Source organism: Hemiscyllium ocellatum, chromosome 8, assembly GCF_020745735.1.
Source record: "Hemiscyllium ocellatum isolate sHemOce1 chromosome 8, sHemOce1.pat.X.cur, whole genome shotgun sequence".
Taxonomy (NCBI): Eukaryota; Metazoa; Chordata; class Chondrichthyes; order Orectolobiformes; family Hemiscylliidae; genus Hemiscyllium; species Hemiscyllium ocellatum.
Genome location: NC_083408.1, coordinates 27,641,132 through 27,655,675, shown reverse-complemented (window position 1 = coordinate 27,655,675; position 14,544 = coordinate 27,641,132). Strand labels below are relative to the sequence as shown.

The 14,544-nt window shown below is 49.6% G+C and overlaps 1 protein-coding gene across 1 annotated transcript in view; it reads right to left on the bottom strand.

Annotated features, from left to right (window-relative positions):
- Positions 1 to 251: 251 nt before the first annotated feature.
- The window catches only part of sptbn5 (spectrin, beta, non-erythrocytic 5), a 191,233-nt gene continuing 176,940 nt past the window's right edge, over positions 252 to 14,544 (bottom strand). Inside the window, exons 56-64 of the mRNA XM_060828644.1 lie at positions 13,384 to 13,588; positions 10,658 to 10,852; positions 7,301 to 7,456; positions 6,225 to 6,442; positions 4,147 to 4,336; positions 3,470 to 3,646; positions 2,485 to 2,589; positions 1,632 to 2,300; positions 252 to 362 (exon numbers count right to left, since the gene is read on the bottom strand). Of these exons, the coding sequence (XP_060684627.1) occupies positions 252 to 362; positions 1,632 to 2,300; positions 2,485 to 2,589; positions 3,470 to 3,646; positions 4,147 to 4,336; positions 6,225 to 6,442; positions 7,301 to 7,456; positions 10,658 to 10,852; positions 13,384 to 13,588 (2,026 nt within the window). The remainder of the gene's footprint in view (positions 363 to 1,631; positions 2,301 to 2,484; positions 2,590 to 3,469; positions 3,647 to 4,146; positions 4,337 to 6,224; positions 6,443 to 7,300; positions 7,457 to 10,657; positions 10,853 to 13,383; positions 13,589 to 14,544) is intronic.

Genomic DNA, 14,544 nt, shown 5'->3' with positions numbered 1-14,544 from the left:
TCCATGTGCGGCTCAAGAGCCACAAGAGAGTGAATGATCTGCAGTGCCCTGCCAAGGTATGTACCACTGAGAGTCAACGCACTGAGAGTGAGAGTTAATATGGTAAGATTACCACCACACACGGCTGTTACGTACAACAGGCATCTCCAGAGGAACTGCTACACTTAGCAACTCCTGCACCACCAGTTCACTGACCTTCCAACACAACAAGGAGAATGTACAGAGAGGTGAGAGCTTTTTATCAGAGGCTTTCATGGGATAAAAGCTGGTCCTGAGTTGGCTGCCCCAGTCAGGTCTATTGGCCTCAGCATACTTGGCTGCCTAGCTTGGCTATTAGCCTGGTTGGTCTTCAAGCCAACACTCTAAGCAGTTAACGACAAGCCAGACACTTCATGTGACTGAGATTTCTCATGAGGCATTCAACATGGAGAGGCTTCATCCCTAATGCTGTGTCCCTAATGCATAAGGAATCACTTTGGTTATCAAGGAGCAGAGGAACGGAAGAAGGTTACACTCACTGGAGCCTGGAGGGTGATGTGTACTCTGCTAGGTACTACATGCCTCATGCGTTTGTGAACATGTGTGTTTTCTGTGCATGTGAAAGTAATTCAGTGGTTGGGGGCATTAACGAATATTCAGGATATGTTTACGAATCCCACCCTGAAACTTTCTTGGAACTTAATGCTCAACATTTTAACCCACAGTTGGAAAACTGACTCCCAGTTTGATTATGTTCCCTGACCCACCTTCTGAGAGGCTAGGAGAGTTTGACATGGCATTCCTGTCTGAATTAACCAGTCGAGTCCCAGAACCAATGGTACCGAAAATAACATTGAAACTAGGAGCAGGAGCAGGCCATTCAACCCTTGCGGCCTGCTCCACCATTCGGAAACAAACCTGATACCAAATGAGTCACACTGGAGGCAAAATAGCAGAGAGGTGGGAGGTGGGGGTAGGTCAGAGGTAGAAGCATAGATTAGAAAGAATCACAGGGAAAAGTAATGGCAAGGACTAAGGAAATGGGGCGGCACTGGTTCGATTCCAGCCTTGGACAACTGTCTGTGTGGAGTTTGCACGTTCTCCCTGTGTCTGCGTGGGTTTCCTCCAAGTGCTCCGGTTTCCTCCAACAGTCCAAAAATGTGCAGGTCAGGTGGATTGGCCATGCTAAATTACCCATAGTGTGTAGGTTAGGTGCGTTAGTCAGGGAAAATGTAGAGTAATAGGGGAATGGGTCTGGGTGGGATACTCTTTGGAGGGTCAGTGTGGACTTGGGCCAAATGGCCTGTTTCTACACTGTAAGGATTCTATGAAAGAAAGGCACAGAAATATGGGGAGAGAGAGAGAGAGAGAGAGAAAGAAAGGTAGAGGTTTACGTAGACCAGCAGAAGGTGTAGACAGGGAGATAGAGACATAAGTACAAGGAGTTTAATTATAATAAAAAAAATCAAGCAGGTTTTATATAAAGGGCAGGCAGACTGCCCTACCAGATTATTGCTTAGATAATAATCTACCCCAGAGAGATATAGAGTGCCAGAGAGAGACAGACAGCAGGGAGGGAAGCAACAACGTCTCAGAAGTTAATGCCAAACATCCCATCGACCAAAACGTCAAAGGGAATGCTGAGTTCCTACCTTTTCACTCGTCGGTGCTGCTGTTGAGTTCAATGGCTGAGGACTCTGCTGAGCCTCAGTGAGTGATAACAGCTCTGCGTCCCCAGGGCCAGTAGGCCCCTGTATCTCCAATGGGCTGGTCGCAGGGTCCAACTGGCACCTGTCAGTTGGTGCTGTGGCCTGTTCTGGATGAAGCTCTCCTTGGGAGGAATCGGCAGAAGTTGGAGGGCTTTGGGCTATAGCTGCCTCAGTGCTGATGCCACCTTGAGCCAGGGAGGTTGGATCTTGCCCCTCGCTGGACGAGAGCTGGGCGAGTAGTTTGGATGGCAGTGAGACAGCCCTTGAATTCAAAGCCCTCACTGCTTCAGGACTGTGAAGGCTGGAGGACTTTGGTGACAAAGGTGATTGGACAAAAGACCGTCTCCTGTCCTCTGCAGTGTCTGGACCTCTCTGGATAGCCCTTCTGACTGGAGAGAAGAACAGGTCTGGTGTTGTTGGGGTCTTTGGGGCTGGGCTTACAATTGTCTCTTTGGTCCAGGATTTCGGGGACCTCCCAAGGTCTGATCTGCGTTTTTCACTGATCTTCAATGGCGCCGGCTTCTTATCGGATCCTCTTCTCTTCAGGGAGGGAACACGGGCCACCTTGCGTTCTCTCTCCTTCACACTCGTCTCCGCTCGGAATCCTTCTCCCTAAAACCAGTCAAAGAACAGTCTGAAATTACACAACTCCATCTGTTACCAAACTGCCTGACAGTACAGATGATAAGACGAAGACTCGTCTCCCTGTATGTTCGGCACACAGTTAACAACAGCACTCTCGCCCATCGCCAGGATGAGATACGGGTTTCAACTGAAGCTATGCTGTACGCCTGACCTTTACTGTATTCTCCAACTGGCCAATCTTCTCATTCTGAACTGCCAGCATCTTCTCAAAGTCCTCCTGCTTCTTGATCAAGTCTTCCACTTCGTCGACAGAATCCTGAGAGAGGAGATGAGAAAGTCAGTGCTGAAGGGAGATGGCTCAAGGGACAGCTGATGGCTCAAGGGACAGCTGGTGGCCCCCACTGCACTATACGCTCTGACACACAGATACACACACAGAGTTGATTTTTACCCTACAGCGAATCCTCTTGCAAGTCTGCCTGCCTTGAAGAAGTTTTCCTCCTCTCTCTACAAGAATCTCAGTGAGTCTCTACTCTATGCTACTTTCTCCCCACCCCCTCTCACTTATCCCTCCACCCTGGAGGCTCCCTGCCTGTATTCCTGATGAAGGGCTTTTGCCTGAAACGTTGATTTTCCTGCTCCTCGGATGCTACCTGAACTGCTGTGCTTTTCTAGCACCACTCTAATCCAGACGCTGGTGGCAGGTTAAGTTGTAAACTTCCACTTACAGTCACCTTCCCAGTTACAAGATACAGCCATTGAATTCTGTGTAGGATTTATTTAGGATGTAACTGTCCCAAGTATTGGCATTCCCCACAATTGGAACATTTATTCATTAGTCTGTCAAGTGTCACTTGAAAGACCTCTCTTGTGCCAGTCTACAGCCCTCTCTTTGGTGGACAGGCCCTGCAATGTTCAGTCTTTCCTGAGAGTTGTAAGCTCTCAGCTCCAACGTGATGCTTGTGGGTCCATTGTTAAGCCCATGGGTTCAGGCCTGGCCTGGCTCAGCTCAGTTTCACTGGTTTTTGTGTGAACAGCTGAATCAGAGCAATTTGCAGTCTTGGCCAAAGGAACGCACACAGATTGAGGGAACTTCCTCTTAGTTCCAGTTTCCTCCAGTCGCCTACTTACTGCCTCCTGCCACAATCCAGGGAAACAGCAAGAGCCAGCAATAACCAATTGGAGGTAAGTCTTACCCCATAGTTGTTGCTTGTTACAAGTCCCTCCTTGGAGTTCAGCCAAGCAGCCAGCAGCTCGAGTTCCCTGAGCTGTGCCTCTTTCCACAGCTCCTTCTGGTACAGCTCCTCCAGCCTCTCCCACTTCTTCACCAGCTCATCCATATTCTCAGACAGTTCGTTCAACTTCTCATCAACCTGTTCCGAGGCAACATGCATAACACTTGAGCAAAGTGTGTCTGTGTCTATGTGTGTGTTTGAGAGGAGGAAAACTTCTGTGTGAGAGTGTGAATGTGAAGAATATGAGTGTGAGAGAGTGTGTGAGACAGTGTGAGAGTGTGTGAGAGTAGGTGTGAGAGCGCGTGTGAGACAGCATGTGTGGGAGCGCGTGTGAGAGCGCGCGTGAGACAGCGCGTGTGAGGCAAAGTGTGAGAGAATGTGATTGTGAGAGAGAATGTGTGAGAGAGATTGTGTGTGTGAGAGTGTGCGTTGTGGAAATGGGTTACAGGGTCCTTATGAGTGGCAGAGGGGTGGGGGTGATGTTTAGTTTGGTCTCTATGATTTTAGGACTAGCGGATTACAGGGATCACAGTAATCTCAGTTGTGGGGGGTCACGGTGAAATCTAAGGGGATTATGGGTTTACAGTTTGGGCTCCTCAGTTCAGGGAGCTAGAGGGGAGCTTCCTTCTGGCCTTTACCTCTTCTGACATGACGTGTGTGTTCTCTCTCAGCTCGTTTCCTACACTTCTCAGCTCTTCATATTTGGGTCTTTGCTTGTCTATCTCACATTTATACTCATCGTGATGTTTGCAGAGCTGCTCCATTCCCAGCATTCCCCTGGCCTGCTCCTCTGAGTCCAGTAGTGTGTCCATCTCATTAATCCAGGCCCTGTGGAAACAGGAAAATCACAGACTCGCTACATCACAGAAGCAGGCCATTCGGCCCATTGAATCCACACCGACCCTCCGAAGAGCATCTCACTCAAACCCACCTACCCCCTACCCTGTATTTCTCATGGCCAATCCACCTAACCTGCTCATCTTTGATCTGGAGGAAACCGGAGCTCCTGGAGGAAACCCACACAGACACGGGGAAAATGTGCAAACTCCACACAGACAGTTGGCTGAGGCTGGGATCAAATCCGGGTGCCTGGCGCTGTGAGGTAGCAGTGCTAACCACTGAGCCACTGCAGCCTCAGGCAGAAGAATGCAGTGAAAAAAAAAGGATTGTGCATGGTTGGAGTGGGGTGGGGTGGTGTCAACAGAAGGCACTAAATGGGCTAAATTGGCACATTATTGAACATGTACAGCTTATTAAAAAAAGTCAAGCAGTATCCATTATATTGCAATAAAACAAAGAATTGTGGATCTGAAACAAAAAACAGAAATTGCTGGCAAAACTCAGCAGGTCTGTGGGAAGAAAGCAGAGTTCACGTTTCGAGATCAATGTCCCTTCATCAGAACTGCAGGCATGAAGAGTTACCAGACTCGATATGTCAATTATATTACAATTCAGTTCCAGACTATGGAAAGATAATGTGGTGACTCGATTGTCGTCTTTCTTCCACACTGGCCTCTAATAGTGGGAGGCTGACACAACATCAAACAGTGTTCCTAGCATGGAGTTCACATCCATTCAAAATGAATCCAGGGGATTCTTAATGTTAAAGGAGAAAACAGATGAAAACAAAGCCGTGATTCAAAAATACCAGGAGGGAAATAAGAAGTGTGTTGCAAATGTTTTAGAAATACTGCAGAGATTCAGTAACCCTGTATCTACCCGAGGTGCCCATCTTTACTGGGATTTAGTTCCATGGAATGCGATACCCTCAGGTCAGCCCTTTATGTTTGTGAACATAGTCGATGGGATGTGGACCTGCAATCTGCCGCCACGGATGGGTCATAAATGCTGACCCAAACAGCAATGTCCGCATCCAGTCACAGAATACTTTAAAAAAATTACACTTAAATGTTGAAAGAATAAACCAAACTGTGATTAGATTGAAATCTCTTTGAACACTTTATTTTATGAGTTGTATAAAAATTACTGTGGTGGCAATAGTGTTGAAGTTTACTTGGATCAGCTGTGATTACGCCTGCTAAATCCTAGCAAAGCTGGGCTGATCCTTGGCAAATGAAGTTTAATTCAGGCAGATAGCGTGGAGTTATTGGATAGCATTGGATAGGCGCATGGATAATAATGGAATAGTGTAGGTTAGATGGGCTTCAGATCGGTGTCACAGGTCAGCACAACATCGAGGGCTGAAGGGCCTGTACTGTGCTGTAATGTTTGATGTTCTGTGTATGGAGCGAGATGGGAGAAACTCCAGTTTTCTTTCAATCACCTGACCGACCAGGAATTCCTCCCATTCTTACCATCTGCTACTGGGGTATGTTGGAATGAGTTGCAACTTGTTTGACTGCACTGGAGAACACATACTCTTTGGCCAGCAAGTCCCGAGGGGTATTCGGCTTCTGGGTCAGAGGCAGGGACACTACTCACTGCAGACTGGGATAAATGTTGGCTCCACTGAGCATCAAAGATAAATTAAATTTGCTATTGAGTCTGTCTTTGTAACTGACTGTCCAAAGACAGCGTGCCGACAAGATGTACTAATGATGGAAATTAGGGTGCATGGCAGGAGGAGATTAACTGATGAAGTGCCCAGGAAATTGTCCAGGCGGAGTTGTCGACACTGCTAGCTCCTGTTAACTTTCAGTTTGGTACAGTCAGTGAAGTGCCCCCAACACCGTCCAAGGCCCCAGCTCTCACTTACAGGAAAACCCGACAGTCGCTCACATAAGCCTGCACTTGCTCAGCCTGCAGCAGCCTCTCCTTGCACTCTCCGGCTTTCCGGTACAGGTTATCCCAGCACTCGGCCACCTCCTCCAGCCTTTCCTGCAGGTTGCCCTTGACGTGTGGATACGCTATACCCAGCATCCGGGCTTCTCCGCCAATACGGTCAACTTCTCGGTTTATGGCTCCCAGCTCCCTCTGCAAGGAAAATAATTATCGTCTGTATCAGTCCGAATTCGTAACCAGCCCAGTGACACAGCCTGTCTCTGCTGGAAATCATATTACTTAACACAGAACATTATAAGAAGCCGTAATTTTCCAGCGTGAGGCACATTTACTTCTTATTGAAAGGTAACAGCTGCTTCATACATATTGCCATTCTGAGTGGAATCGCCTATGCAGGGATACTGAACCTGAATTTTGTTGGGAATTTCCATCCAGCCTTGGAGACTGCGTCCCTCTGGGAATGTGCCACCCCGATGAAGGCCCACTCACCACCATACCACCGCCCCCACCCTCTATGCCGTGGCAGTCCCTTCCCACATTCTTGAGGGGGAGTAGGCCCCTCCCAGCAGAATAACTGTGTTGCCTCCACACAGGATAACGCACCAACCCTCCTCCAACCATAGCAGAGTGCCCCTACAGCCAAGTGTCCCACTGATGAAGGTCCTAACTCCATTGGTGGAATGAGCCTCCAGGGAGTGAGCCCTATTGGTGGAATGAACCCAAGGGGAGTAGCTCCATTGGTGGAATGTCCCAAACAGAGTGACCCCATTGATGGAATGAATCCTCAGGGGAGTGGCCCCATTGGTGGAATGAACCCGCAGGGGAGTGACCCCATTGGTGGAATGATCCCCCAGGGGAGTGACCCCATTGGTGGAATGATCCCCCAAAGAGTGGTCCCATTGGTGGAATGATCCCCCAGGGGAGTGGCCCCATTGGTGGAAGGACCCCAAGGGGCGTGATCTTCCTCTCCCCCAGGGACTTTGCTGCCCCAGCCCCAATGCCCTTCATGGAGTAGGTACACTTGCAATATTGGGAGGCGATGTGGTTTACCTCGAGACCTTCATGTTGCCTTAGCAGCGTCTGCACCTGGTTTAAATCGTGGCCGTAGTGGTCATTGCCCAGTGCGCCATCTTTCTCCTGAATCCAGGCCTTCAGCTCAGACACATCATAGTCGAATCGGTGTACCTGTTGTGCTGCCCTCAGATTCTATCATGGGGGTACAGGCTCAGTTAGACTGACAGCAGCTTCCATTCTGCAGACACATTTCCCCACTTGCTGCCTGCAGCATGAATAACCCCACCACAAACAGAACAACCCCAACCTCGATAGTCACAGGTGAGCTGCCGGAAGACTGGAGGTTGGCAACCGTGGTGCCACTGTTTAAGAAGGACGATAAAGACAAGCCAGGGAACTATAGACCAGTGAGCCTGACCTCGGTGGTGGGCAAGTTGTTGGAGGAAATTCTGAGGGACAGGATGTACATGTATTTGGAAAGGCAAGGACTGATTTGGGATAGTCAACATGGCTTTGTGCGTGGGAAATCGTGTCTCACAAACTTGATTGAGTTTTTTCAGGAAGTAACAAAGAGGATTGATGAGGGCAGAACAGTAGATGTGATCTATATGGACTTCAATGAGACTTTTGACAAGGTTCCCCATGGGAGACTGGTGAGCAAAGTTAGATCTCATGGAATACAGGGAGAACTAGCCATTTGGATACAGAACTGGCTTAAAGGTAGAAGACAGAGGGTGGTGGTGGAGGGTTGTTTTTCAGACTGGAGGCCTGTGACCAGTGGTGTGCCACAAGGATCGGTGCTGGGTCCTCTACCTTTTGTCATTTACATCAATGATTTGGATGTGAGCATAAGAGGTACAGTTAGTAAGTTTGCAGATGACACCAAAATTGGAGGTGTAATGGACAGCGAAGAGGGTTACCTCAGATTACAACGGGATCTGGACCAGATGGGCCAATGGGCTGAGAGGTGGCAAATGGAGTTTAATTCAAATAAATGCGAGGTGCTGCATTTTTGGAAAGTAAACTAATACACTTAATGGTAAGGTCCTGGGGAGTGTTGCTGAACAAAGAGATCTTGGAGTGCAGGTTCATAGCTCCTTAAAAGTGGAGTCGCAGGTAGATAGGATAGTGAAAGCGGCGTTTGGTATGCTTTCCTTTATTGGTCAGAGTATTAAGTACAGGAGTTGGGAGGTCATGTTGCGGTTGTACAGGACATCGGTTAGGCCACTGTTGGAATATTGCATGCAATTCTGGTCTCCTTCCTATCGGAAAGATGTTGTGAAACCTGAAAGGGTTCAGAAAAGATTTGCAAAGATGTTGCCAGGGTTGGAGGTTCTGAGCTTCAGGGAGAGGCTGAACAGGTTGGGGCTGTTTTCCCTGGGGCGTCGGAGTCTGAGGAGTGCCCTTATAGAGATTTACAAAATTATGAGGGGAATGGATAGGATAAATAGACAAAGTCTTTTCCCTGGGGTCGGGGGGTCCAGAACTAGAGGGCATAGGTTTAGGGTGAGATGGGGAAAGATATAAAAGAGACCTAAGGGGCAACTTTTTCACGCAGAGGGTAGTACGTGTATGGAATGAGCTGATAGAGGATGTGGTGGAGGCTGGTACAATTGCAACATTTAAGAGGCATTTCGATGGGTATATGAATAGGAAGGGTTTGGAGGGATATGGGCCGGGTGCTGGCAGGTGGGACTAGATTGGGTTGGGATATCTGGTCGGCATGGATAGATTGGACCGAAGGGTCTGTTTCCGTGCTGTACATCTCTATGACTCTATAACCCCACACAGCTCGCACCCTCACAATCACCCTCCCCCCAATCTCCTCCCTGACTTGTGCTGGACCACTCAGACTGTCAACAGTTCAAGGCCAGATGCAGGAGATAGGATGCAGGCCAATACCCCAGTGCAGCAATGAGGGAGTCCCGCACTGTCTGAGGGGCTGCTCCTTGAAACCCTGTTAGAGTTTCTGTCAGGTCTGACATTCCTGATGAAGGGCTCTGGCCCGAAACGTCGAATTTCCTGTTCCTTGGATGCTGCCTGACCTGCTGTGCTTTAACCAGCAACACATTTTCAGCTCTGATCTCCAGCATCTGCAGACCTCACTTTTTACTAGAGTTTCTGTCAGTCTGTTCCCCACCTCCAGAACGGTTGGCACTTATTGGATGTACAGCATGGTTTGTGGTTTTCCTAATCATTTGGTCACTCAATCCTCCTCTCAGTCCCCCACCGCACAAACACGATCCCTGTGCTTGGTACAAATCGCCCACAAAGCAACAGCGCATGCTTTGGAAAGGAACAAACAACTACTTCCAGCATTTTCTATGATCACTTCTGTCCTTTCCCTGACCCTTGACCCTCATTTGATAGGAACAGCATTGACTATGTTTGAGTCTGCAGTCTTTCGATGGAACATTAAGCCAGACGTATGTATGTTTGTCCTCTTGGGTGGATTACTAAGATCCTATGATAATGTTTTAGTAAGAGCAGCAGTCCTGGCCAATAACTCTCTCTCAAGTACTGTCACTAAGTTTATCTTGTTTTGGGATCTGACTATATGCAAATTGGATGATGGCATTGTATTCTCCCTCGAATGGTTGTAGTGCACTTTGGGATGTTCTAAGGTTCTGACAGGGACAGTGTCTGTAACTTGCACACTGCAGGAACTGCAGTCTCACAATTTACCACCAAGGGGAGCTGCAGACCACAACTTCAATAGCCTTCAGCTGGATGGTGAACAGAGTCTGTCCCTGCACATAAGGACCACTCACAAGGGTCATCTGACGGATATGCCTCCCACTCACAAATGGACCAGCAGAGATTAGTTTACCCTAACTTGCTTGGTGAATAAATAGCCTGCTGCTCTGGTGTTGGGGGTGGGACTGTGTAACTAAAATGCTCCAGGTTAGTTACCTGGGAAGTGCGGTTCCCACTGTGTAGAAACTACTTACATGGTCCCTGCCAGAACCTTAGAACTTCCCAGAGTGTAATGCAACACTAAAGGGAGTTTGCAATGTTGTCACCCAATTTGTGCACAGTCAGATCCCATAAACAAGATAAACTGTTTCAGCGGCAGCACTTGAGAGATGATCATTGGCCAGGACTGCTGTTCTCCTGAAAACAGTATCACACTGTTTTCTTTAATGACCAGGGACCATTTTGACCCAGCTGCCTGGAGGCCCACAGGCCCCTCCGAGACACTGGCCAAAGGGTCTCCAATGAACTTACTGGGATTGGGCACAATTTTAACAGTGGACTAGGCTGGGATAAATGAGTGAGTTTAATCGGACAGACCGATGGGAGGTAGATCACTGGCTCCCCCTTGGCCAGACTGAGCACACCCCCTCCTTGTCAAACACCTCCACCCCCCACCAAGTGCCTGCTGGCCCTCACCTCGGCCCGGTTCCTGATAGCTTGTTGAAGTTTGTGCCACTGCTGGGTGATGGTATTGGCCTGATCCATGATTTCTGACAGGAAGCTGTGAGACTGCTTCTTCAGTGTCTTTACCATATTGTGAAAGGTGGACATCTTGTTCTGGCCCAGGGTGCTCAGCTCCTGCTCCAAGTTCTCAAACTTCTTCTGCAGTACCTGTGGGTGTGGGGAGCACAGATAGCTCAGCGACAACAGACAGGGCAGAGGATCAGTCAGCCTGGCCACACACTCTTCACACAGACACCAGCCAGGCTTCAAACTCACACCCCTGCTTTCGCACCTCCTGCACTGGCTGTAGCTGTTTCTGTCTCAGGTATATCAGCATCAGGATCACTCACATAATGCCACCACTACATCCCAATGCAATAAACCTAATTTTCAACTGCTGTTCTCACATGTAGTGTTCATGACATGTGGGGCATGGAGAGATTAATTCCCCCCAATATGTTACTGAGACGTCAACAAATTCCAGAAAAGTTATAGTCCCAGACTCTCTCCCCCTGCTCACAGTCCCAGTCTCTCTCTCTCTCTACCCCTGCTCACAGTCCCAGTCTCTCTCTCTCTCTCTCCCCCTGCTCACAATCCCAGTCTCTCTCTCTCTCTCTCTCCCCCTGCTCACAGTCCCAGTCTCTCTCTCTCTCCCCCTGCTCACAGTCCCAGTCTCTCTCTCTCTCCCCCTGCTCACAGTCCCAGTCTCTCTCTCTCTCCCCCTGCTCACAGTCCCAGTCTCTCTCTCTCTCCCCCTGCTCACAGTCCCAGTCTCTCTCTCTCTCTCCCCCTGCTCACAGTCCCAGTCTCTCTCTCTCTCCCCCTGCTCACAGTCCCAGTCTCTCTCTCTCCCTGCTCACAGTCCCAGTCTCTCTCTCTCCATGCTCACAGTCCCTGTCTCTCTCTCTCTCTCACCCTGCTCACAGTCCCTGTCTCTCGCTCTCTCTCACCCTGCTCACAGTCCCAGTCTCAATCTCCCCCCAGCTCTCAGTCCCAGTCTCTCCCTCTCTCCCCCCGCTCTCAATCCCAGTCTCTCTCTCCCCTGCTCTCAGTCCCAGTCTCTCTCTCTCTCCCCTGCTCTCAGTCCCAGTCTCTCCCTCTCTCCCCCCGCTCTCAATCCCAGTCTCTCTCTCTCTCCCTGTGCTCAGAGTCCCAGTCTCTCTCTCTCTCTCTCTCCCCCTGCTCACAGTCCCAGTCTCTCTCTCTCTCCCCCTGCTCACAGTCCCAGTCTCTCTCTCTCTCCCCCTGCTCACAGTCCCAGTCTCTCTCTCTCTCCCTGCTCACAGTCCCAGTCTCTCTCTCTCTCCCCCTGCTCACAGTCCCAGTCTCTCTCTCTCCCTGCTCACAGTCCCAGTCTCTCTCTCTCTCCCCCTGCTCACAGTCCCAGTCTCTCTCTCTCCCTGCTCACAGTCCCAGTCTCTCTCTCTCTCCCCCTGCTCACAGTCCCAGTCTCTCTCTCTCTCACCCTGCTCACAGTCCCTGTCTCTCTCTCTCTCTCACCCTGCTCACAGTCCCTGTCTCTCGCTCTCTCTCACCCTGCTCACAGTCCCAGTCTCAATCTCCCCCCAGCTCTCAGTCCCAGTCTCTCCCTCTCTCCCCCCGCTCTCAATCCCAGTCTCTCTCTCCCCTGCTCTCAGTCCCAGTCTCTCTCTCTCTCCCCTGCTCTCAGTCCCAGTCTCTCCCTCTCTCCCCCCGCTCTCAATCCCAGTCTCTCTCTCTCTCCCTGTGCTCAGAGTCCCAGTCTCTCTCTCTCTCTCTCTCTCTCCATGCTCACAGTCCCAGTCTCTCTCTCTCTCCCTGTGCTCACAGTCCCAGTCTCTCTCTCTCCCTGTGCTCACAGTCCCAGTCTCTCTCTCTCCCTGTGCTCATAGTCCCGGTCTCTCTCTCTTCCCCGCTCATAGTCCAAGTCTCTCTGTCTCTCTCCCCTCCTGCTCTCAGTCCCCGTCTCTCTCCCCCCCCGCTCCGTCCCAGTCTCTCTCTCTCTCCCCTGCTTTCAGCCCCAGTCTCTCTGTCTCTCTCCCCTGCTCTCAGTCCCAGTCTCTCTCTCTCCACTGCTCTCAGTCTCAGTCTCTCTCTCTCTCCCTGTGCTCACAGTCCCAGTCTCTCTCTCTCTCCCTGTGCTCACAGTCCCAGTCTCTCTCTCTCTCTCTCTCCCCTACTCTCAGTCCCAGTCTCTCCTCCCTTTCTCTCGGAGACAATCTCACCTCCTTCTGCCTCTTTTTCAGTGTTGTCCACTCGAATATTAAATTGCATTGCCCGGCTCTTGTTTTGTACATTCCTCTCTGCCTTGATAATTCCTTACCCAAACCCCCATGCCATCAACATGCTCCATGCTTCAAGGGGTCCTCATGGTGGGATCCTCTTCATCTTCTAATCTTTCTTGAAAAATCTGTTCTGCCAATTTTCCCCCTTGCAACAACACCCATTCACTCCCCTTGAATTGGTAAAAAGATTGCGTCTCATGCTACGGGTCCTTCTGAGGGGGTTAGCATTTCTGCAGCACTGCCCTGGGGAGTGAGTATTGGGAGACTCATTCTAACACAGGAGCGGTACACTGAGAATTTGATGAACGTTGCTGTGAGACAGTATGGTGCTGGTGAATTCAGTAAAAGTAGCTGAAAATATTGAGCACCGCGGCCTCTGTTGGCCTGTGCCCAGGGCTGCTGTCGAGCAGAGTTACAGCGTGTTCCACATTTTACCTCCACATCCTCCAGATCTTGCCCGTAATCCTGGGAATCGGCGAGACGTTGTCGACTGGCCAGCCATGTAGTCATTTCCTGGACCTCCTGCTCAAACTGGTACAGCTGATATCGGTCTTCCAGTTTTTTCTGTACACTCTCTGCTAACTTCAGGAGCAAATCATACTCTGATTCCACTTCCAGATGCTTCTTCAACATGGACTCTCTGTAAGGGAAATGGAAACACCAGAAACCTGAAATATATCCGTATATTCACTGTACAGGAACCAGCCCGGTGTAAATATCACCAACATTTACTGTACAGGTACCAGCCCAGTGTAAATATCACCGACATTTACCGTACAGTAACCAGCCCGGTGTAAATATCAACGACATTTACCGTACAGGAACCAGCCCGGTGTAAATATCACCACAATTTACCGTACAGGAACCAGCCCGGTGTAAATATCACCGACATTTACCATACAGGAACCAGCCCGGTGTAAATATCACTGACATTTACTGTACAGGAACCAGCCCGGTGTTATTATCACCGACATTTACCGTACAGGAACCAGCGCGGTGTAAATATCACCCACATTTGCTGTACAGGAACCAGCCCGGTGTTATTATCACCGACATTTACCGTACAGTAACCAGCCCGGTGTACATATCACCAACATTTACTGTACAGGTACTAGCCCGGTGTAAATATCACCGACATTTACCGTACAGGAACCAGCCCGGTGTAAATATCACCGACATTTACCGTACAGGAACCAGCCCGGTGTACTCATCATCGACATTTACCGTACAGGAACCAGCCCGGTGTAAATATCACCGACATTTACTGTACAGGAACCAGCCCGGTGTAAATATCACCACAATTTACCGTACAGGAACCAGCCCGGTGTAAATATCACCGACATTTACCGTACAGTAACCAGCCCGGTGTAAATATCACTGACATTTACTGTACAGTAACCAGCCCGGTGTACATATCACCAACATTTACTGTACAGGTACTAGCCCGGTGTAAATATCACCGACATTTACTGTACAGGAACCAGCCCGGTGTAAATATCACCCACATTTACTGTACAGGAAACAGCCCGGTGTAAGTATGACCGACATTTACTGTACAGTAACCAGCCTGGTGTAAATATCACTGACATTTACCGT